The following is an 8,645-nucleotide window of genomic DNA, read 5'->3' as shown; positions in this document are numbered from 1 at the left end:
GCGGTGGGCCGAGCATCGAAAATGTGTCTAGAATTTAACTTTCGTGACCCATGTCTCAGAAATACATTAAATTTTGCACAGATTTAGATAAAATATAATTGAGAAGAAAGTCATAACTCGTCAGTGCTAAAAGTTGCACATTAACTAATTAAACTAATTAGAAAATGAGATAAAAAAAGTAAGTGCCATCTAGTGTCCAATACCCATATTACACCATAGGGAGCCTAATTCCGTGCTGCAGTCTATTTAAACCATATATTATTATACTGTATATATATATATATATATATACAGTATATATATATATATATACACATACACACACACACATATATATATATGTATGTATAATGTATAATTATAATATATAAAAATAAAATAATGAATATAATTGTGTGTGTATTTTGAATAAGACTGCCGCAGAGGTCCGGCTCCTGAACCAGCCTAATTAAGGGTTGAGGGCAGTTCCTGTAGGTTCCCCCGTTTACTGAACCACACTGACTGCCAGTGTGCAGAGAGGGGGTCACGGTCATAGTGGGACTGGGGCAGTGACAGGCTGAGGGAAGGCTAAGGCATCTTCCACTGACAGGAAAATTCCCAACCCTAACCTTAACCTGCCCCCCTTCCAGTGTGCTCCGTACGTGTGGCCCTGCAGCGCGTCCACCTCGGCCAGCATGCCCTTCTTGATCATCGTGGTGATGATTGTGGGGAGCAGCACGGCCCTGCACGCCGCCCGGGCCACCTTTTGCACCCACATAGTTCCGGCTCCATCAGTCCGCCCGCTCACTTGCTGCAACACTGGCCTACCGACAGCCCAACCGACCACACTCAGCATCCACCGGCAACCTGATCCGACTGACCGACCGACTGACTGACTGACCAACCGACTGAATGACCGACCGACCGACTGACTGACCGACCGAATATCCGAATGACCGACTGATTGACCGACCGACTGACTGACCCTAATCCTAGCTCTACATTTGTTATTTATCATTTTTATTTAACAGTTCACATCATCTATATAATGAAAAGTCTCAACTTGACCACTTCCTGTCTGTGCTGTATATTGATTTTAGAAAAAATGCAACCATATATCGCTATGATCTTTGCCTATCTTACTCACATCCTCCCCCGCTGAGCAGGCCCGAGGATTTTTCCCATCGGAAAAAAAAGGCTATGAGTGTTTAAAAAACCTTGAGATCCTCTCACCTGTCAATCACAGTGATGAAGGTAACGCCCCTTCTGAGGGGGGGGGGGGGCAGGACTAAAGGATGCCTAGACATGACTCAGTCACTCTGCAAGATTGCAAGGGAGGCCACAACTCTCATTCTAAGCTGTGAATCAACTGAACTGTGAGTCTGCCATGTGTTTGAAATAAATGATTTGTTAGCCCTTAATGACAATGCCATGAGTTGTTTGGCCTGCTGCCCTGCCTGTGCTTGAAACTGCAATGCTTTATTAAGTCCAACTGTGTTTGGAAGAAATAAATGCTTTATTAGGTCCGACTGTATTTGGTACTGCAAAAATTTCAGATGGGAGAGAACTTTATTTCATGGATAAAATTACTATATGACAGGTCGCTGCTAGAATATTGACCAACCACATACTTTCTCCGAAATTTCACTTATCCAGGGGCAATAGACAGGGTTGTGCATTATCACCCCTGCTATTTGCTCTTGCGATAGAGCCCTTAGCGGAAAGTAGAAGAATGCATCCGAATATTTACGGTTATAATACTAAATATTCCAATAATAAAACATCATTATCTGCAGATGACGTATTATTATACATTACAAAATCTCAAGTTAGTATACCAAATATATTAAATCCAATACAGGAATTCGGTTCTTTCTCAGGATATAGAATAAACTGGAATAAAAGTGAAATCATGGCGATAATGGCGATGGCGCTCCTGAGAGGGCGACGTCGCGGAGCTCTCAGAGTCAACCTGTTTTTTTGTTTGTTTCTTGTAATTTTGTGCCATACTACGGTAACAGCATGGTCAGCAAACGGCGTCTATGACCGGGCGACCCTACTACGGCTGAGAGTGCAGTCCTTTCGGACATTTAGACCCGAGCACGTCTAACCCCTACCCTGAGCTAATACGCTACGGCGACTCGTCGCTAAGCCGACACCCGGACAACGACAGGCCCAGGCGGAGACGCGGCAGACGGGGAGGGACCGAACGACGACTCCGGCGCTTGGTTAGCAGTGGAAGGTTAGCCCTCCCGGTTATACTGTTTGCTAACGTCCAGTCAATGGTAAATAAGATGGATGAGCTCCATGCTCGGATCTCCACGCAGAGGTACTTACAGGACTGCTCCATGCTGTGCTTCTGTGAAACATGGCTGGGGGAAGGGACACCCGACGAGGCGATAACACCAGACGGCTACACGGCCTTCAGGGAGGACCGGAGCGCAGCGGACAGCGGCAAGACCCGCGGCGGAGGAACGGCTGTCCTCGTCAAACAAACCTGGTGTACCGACTGCAAGCTTATTTCTAAATCTTGCTCTGAGAATGTGGAGTATCTAACTGTGAAGCTACGGCCGTTTTATTTACCCAGAGAACTGCAATGTATTATTGTGAGTGTCGTGTATATTCCCCCTTCTGCCAAAGAAGAGGCTGCACTCAGGGAGCTACACGACATGATCAATGAGCATGAAAACAAATATCCTGATGCTGCTTTTATTATTCTGGGAGACTTTAATCATTGCAACCTCAAGAAAAACATACCAAAACTGTATCAGTTTGTGACTTTCCCAACTAGAGGAAATAAGACACTGGACCACTGCTACAGTAATATCAAAAATGCTTTTACAGCTGAACCAATACCCCACTTCGGCAAGTCTGACCACCTGGCAATTCGGCTCAAGCCCACCTACACCAAGAGGCTTAAGGCACAGCCAGTCACAGTCAGAACTGTTAACACCTGGACGGACAGTGCACAGGCTAGCCTGCAGGGATGTTTAGAGGCTACAGACTGGAACATCTTTAAGGTGGCCACAGATGACATTCATGAATACACAGAGGCTGTGAGTGACTACATCAGCTGGTGCACATCTATATGTGCCCCTCCCAGAACTGTGCGTGTGTTTCCAAACCAGAAACCTTGGTTCAATGGAAACATAAAACAGAAGATCAGGAAAAGGCAGGAAGCTTTTAAGTCAGGAGATCAAAGGGAGTACAAGAAAGCCCGGTACGAGCTACAGAAGTCCATCAGAGCTGCAAAGAGGGCTTATTCCCAAAAACTTGAAAGCTTTTACCTAAGTAACAACACACGCAGTATGTGGCAGGGAATCCAAGCAGTCACAAACTACAAGAAAACAGTACCAACCACAGACCCCCAGGATGTCACCCTCCCAGACAGCCTTAATACCTTCTACACCAGGTTTGACAGACTGAACACAGACACCCCCTCAAAAGCCCCATGCAACCCCACGGACACTGTCTTTCAGGTGACACCCATACAGGTCCTGAAAGCTCTGAGGCAGGTGAACCCCCACAAAGCTGTGGGACCAGATGGCGTCCCTCCTAAAGTTCTGAAGGCCTGTGCAGAACAACTCACGGGAGTGTATGTAGACATCTTCAATCTGTCTTTAAACCAAGCAGTGGTCCCCCGTATTTTTAAATATTCCACCATTGTACCAGTTCCAAAAAAAACAAACCCATCCACCCTGAATGACTTCAGGCCAGTGGCACTCACGCCAGTTGCCATGAAGTGTCTAGAGAAACTGGTTCTCACACACATCAATCACATGGTCCCGGGCACGATCGACCCCCTCCAGTTCGCCTACCGCCCCAACCGCTCAGTGGACGACGCAGTGGCCATTGCTCTACACCACATCCTGCAACACCTGGACAGCAGAGGAACATACGTCAGAACGCTGTTCCTGGATTACAGCTCGGCCTTTAACACCATTCGCCCGGGCAGGCTGACTGAGAAGCTGACAGACCTCGGCGTCCCGACTCCCACCTGCAACTGGATCTTAGATTTCCTGACTGAAAGACCACAGGTGGTGAGGATGGGAAGGAGGGTGTCTGCAGAGCTCACCGTCAGCACAGGATCACCACAAGGCTGCTGTCTCAGTCCCAAACTTTTCACCCTGTACACACACGACTGTGTCTCCACCCAGGAAAACACCATCATTATTAAGTATGCGGATGATACCACCATCCTGGGCCTCATCAAGGGGGGGGACGAGTCGGGCTACAGGAGTCTGGTGAACGACATTCTTGCCTATGGTGAGGTGAACGACCTAAGCCTCAACACAGACAAGACAAAAGAAATAATAATGGACTGCAGAAAAAATCCACCCCCCCTGCAGCCCCTCATCATCAAGGGGACTGTGGTGGAGAGGGCTGACAGTTACAGATACCTGGGACTACAAATAACATCAGATCTGAACTGGACTTTGAACACTGCAGCCACAGTGAAAAAAGCCCAGCAGAGACTGTACTTCATCAGGCTGCTCAGAAAAGCTGGTCTGCACTGTCGCCCTCTCACACAGGTCTACAAAGGACTGGTAGAGAGCATCCTCACCACAGGCATCACGGTGTGGTATGGAAACACCACACAGATAGAGAGGAAGGCTCTGCAAAGAGTCATAAAGACTGCTGAGAGGATCATCAGAACTGAACTCCCCTCCATGGACACAATCTACACACAGCGCTGTCAAAAAAGAGCAGGGAGAATCATTAGAGACACACTACATCCAGCTCACTCCCTGCTCAAACACAAAAACTGCACATACAACCTCAGGCACAGACGAGCGGACAGTATCGCCACAAAAAGAACACGCTTTTTTAAGAGCTTCTTTCCTGCAACAGTGAGACTCTTGGCCAAAACACAACAAAATGAACTGATGTCCTGATATAGTGTTTGTGCAAGCTACAATGCTCTATGTGTCTTCTGTGTGTCTTTTTAAATTTTTTTAAAATTTAAAAATTTTTAATTTAAATTTTTTAACGTAACTTGACTCTCTGAATAGCCGCACAAGAGTTCCTATGTGTGTAAGCACAAATGGTAAATAAAGTTTTTGACTTTGACTTTGACTTTGACATGGCGATAAAACCACAAGAGACAGAAAAATTTAAATACTTGGGTATCCAAGTAACCAGAAAATATAATTCCTTATTTAACGCAAACTTCCTGCCTTTAGTTACTAAATTACTTTGATTAAATTCTGGAAAACACTTCCGATGTCTCTAATAGGCAGAATAAATGCCATAAAAATGATTTTTCTTCCACAAATTCTTTACCTATTTCAATCAATATATCTACCTAAAAATTAAAAAAAAAAAACTTGATTCCCACATTACAAATTTTATTTGGGGCTACAAATCACATAGAATTCATAGACGACATTTATGTAAACCCAAAGAATTCGGTGGACTGGCGCTCCCCAATTTCTTATACTATTACTGGGCAGTGAATATTAAAAATGTAATTCACTGGTTGAACAATTCAGGTCAACAGGTAGACTGGATAGTAATGGAGAGAGAGGATTGTTCGCCTTTTATCATAGGCGCGATCCTTCTGTCCCCAATAAATTTGAAGAATACAATACACAAGAAAAACCTGATTATTCTCAGCACCTTACGAATTTGGAGACAAGTAAAACTTACTCTTAAATTAAGAAATTTATCTCTTTTTTCTCCAATAGCTAATAATCCGTCGTTTAAACCATCTATTATAGATAAAACGTTTATCCACTGGGAAAGACTAGGAATTAAAAAGGTTGGAGATTTGTACGAAATGGGAAACCTCTTATTATTTCGGAAATTACAATCCAAATACAATCTAAAAGGAATCAATATTTTAGATATCTTCAAATTCGAGATTACTTGAAAAAATATACCCACGAATATCAAATTCTGCTGCCAGATATATTAGATGAAGGTATGAATAGAAATGCAGAATCAAATAATTTAATTTCATACTTGTACAATATCATTCTAAATATAGAAATTCCATCGTCAGATGTAATTAGAAGAGAGTGGGGACAGGAATTAAGTAAAAAAATTCTCAAAGACAGATGGGATAAATATTTTCTATATGTACATAACTGTTCGATTAATGTAAGGCATATTCTAATCCAATTTAAAATACGATAGACTATATTACTCAAAAACTAAACTGAACAAAATTTTCCCAAATGTATCTCCCATCTGTGACAAATGTTTATCCCAAGAAGCAACTATAACACACTCCTTCGCCTCTTGCATAAAACTCTATATTTTCAAAAGAAATCTTTGAAATCTTCTCAAAATTATTAAAAACAAAACTGGACCCCAATACAGAATTGATTATTTTTGGAACAACAGGAGCCTGCTCAGAGCTATCAATATTTCAATGACGTTTCCTTAACAACGGCTTGATAATGGCAAAAAAAACGTATACTTAAATTTTGGAAAAATGCATCTACCCCAACGCTCAAAATGTGGATCACAAGCATGTCTGAGACGCTACATCTTGAAGATATGAGACTCGTCTTAGCAGGAAAATCAGAGCAATTTTTAAAGATATGGTCTCCTTTTATTGATTAATTACAAGTATAGTATGGTGCAACACAACTCTGGAATTAAACCGATTCACGAACAGGGTGATGGGTGTGGTGAGAAATGAAGCAGGTATATCAACACATAAGGGTCTCTTTTTTTTTTTTCACTTTATTCTTGTATAGGCTTTTACTCGTTCACTCCTGGACTGCACTATGCTAGTCTAGGTGTTTACACATCACTATTTCTTTCACTCTCTCTCTTTCGTTCTTTCTCTCTCGTTCTATTTTTCTCTTGTTAAATTAAAAATAGAAGATGTACATTAAATGTATTTTGTCATATGCCGCGGTTTATACTACTGTACATGGCTTCTAATAAAAATACAAATAAAAAAATAAATACATTTTAAAAAGATTACGGGGAGAGGGCAGAAGAATTTGGTTGAGAGGGAAAAATGAATCAGCCATGATAAAATGGCGGATATGGGCCTAATTCTGCCTCTATGTCTTGTGGTCATTATTTTCTGGAGGAGGCAGTTGATCTAGAAGTTCTCAAACAAGCAGGCGTACAATGTCTCAGCCACGGCGCTGATCACGAAGACCATGGCGATCGTGCCGACCATGATTCTCATGCCGTTGAGCAGTTGCCGGGTGACGTGGCGGTGTACCACTGACAGCTCGGGCGTCTCGAGGTGGAAGGAGGCGACCCTACGCCCATGCACCCAGCAGCGGTAGATGCCGTGGTCGGAGGGCATCACGCTTTTGATATGGTAGATGCCGCCGCCCGTGGCGTCGTCCAGCTGGTGGGACCCGTTACAGTTGCCACCTCGGGTGATGAATGTGGAGTCGCGCTGCCATAGAACGGGCGTGTACACCGATGCCCCCGGGCATGTCATCCAGGCGTTGTCGTGGATGTTGAGGTACACCGTCTGCAGTAGCATTATGCGAGACTCCATCCAGTCGAGCGCAGGCTCCCGACCCCACCACCACCAATCGCCAATATCCAACAACCCCACTGGTATTTCCTCCTTCTTGCACGACTTGCGGCACATCTGGTAGTGGAGCTCGGCGCCGCGCCGGGGCAAGGACTGCCCAATGTGCAGCTCCATTAGGCCACAGGGCAAGGTGGCGCCATTTACCTCCAGTTCCTTGTCCTCTTCCTCGTCCTTGTCGATCTCACTAAGCTTGGCGTAGCAGAAGCCCATCATCTTCTGCTCCCCCATCACCTTGCATCGGTCACAGTCTTGCCATGGTCCCCAGCGGGTGTAGAGCTGGACCATGTGCTGGGAAGAGCCCAGGTTCACCCTCAGGCTCTGGTTTGACAAAATGTTCTCCCTCAGCCCTTGGTGGGACACGTAAAGCAGAGACGAGTCCTGCACATCCACCTGGTAGGCGGCTAGGGTGGAATCAGCCGACTTGCACAGGTACAGGCCCGTGTCTGAGGTCTTCGCCTTGTTCATGATCAAGGAGCCTATCTGTAGATTGGCTCGGCTTCCCAGTTTGCCCATTGGCCCACGGTACACCCTCAAGTGCCCGGGTCCGATGAAGGTGCAGGGTTTGGTTTCAGGCTGGCTGAGGTCCTGGTACTGCCAGTAGACGGAGTCTTCAGGTGCTTCAGTGGCAGCTGGGCAACGCAGGCTGAGTGGGTTGTTTGACAGGAAGGCCAAGGAGCAGGGGGCTGTGCCCGAGCAGTAAGCCAAGTCGTCCTCCTGTTTCATGAATTTGGGCAAGCCGCCCATTAGAGCCAGCGTGCCCAGAGTCAAAAGCAGTATCATGTGTCTGCACATCGAGCTTCACTGATCGGTCGTCCAGTTGACTGTGGGCTGGAGCAGGGACGTAAATGTCACCACATCGATGCCTCCCCTGACCTCATCAATGGGCCCCTTGTGACTCCCCGTCACCTCATCAATGGACCGAAAAAGGTGAATTTATTATGGGGAACAAGGAAATGACAGATGAGTTGAACAGGTACTTTGGATCTGTCTTTACTAAGGAGGACACAAACAATCTTCCTGATATAGTAGTGGCCAGAGGATCTGGGGTGACAGAGGAACTGAAGGAAATCCACATTAGGCAGGAAATGGTGTTGGATAGACTGATGGGACTGAAGGCTGATAAATCCCCAGGGTCTGATGGTCTGCATCC

The 8,645-nt window shown here is 45.2% G+C and overlaps 1 protein-coding gene across 1 annotated transcript; it reads right to left on the bottom strand.

The window, feature by feature from the left end:
- Nucleotides 1–7,042: 7,042 nt before the first annotated feature.
- LOC116986568 (protein FAM187B-like) lies at nucleotides 7,043–8,275 on the bottom strand. The gene has a single exon (XM_033042165.1). The coding sequence runs from the start codon at nucleotides 8,273–8,275 to the stop codon at nucleotides 7,043–7,045; it is 1,233 nt and encodes a 410-aa protein (XP_032898056.1).
- Nucleotides 8,276–8,645: the final 370 nt, after the last annotated feature.

This window comes from Amblyraja radiata, chromosome 24 (assembly GCF_010909765.2).
Source record: "Amblyraja radiata isolate CabotCenter1 chromosome 24, sAmbRad1.1.pri, whole genome shotgun sequence".
NCBI classification, from domain to species: domain Eukaryota; kingdom Metazoa; phylum Chordata; class Chondrichthyes; order Rajiformes; family Rajidae; genus Amblyraja; species Amblyraja radiata.
This window is presented reverse-complemented; position numbering and strand designations above follow the sequence as displayed.

Excerpts from the sequence above, each read along its gene's own strand:
- LOC116986568 (XM_033042165.1), bottom strand. The coding sequence starts at position 8,275 with ATGATACTGCTTTTGACTCTGGGCACGCTGGCTCTAATGGGCGGCTTG.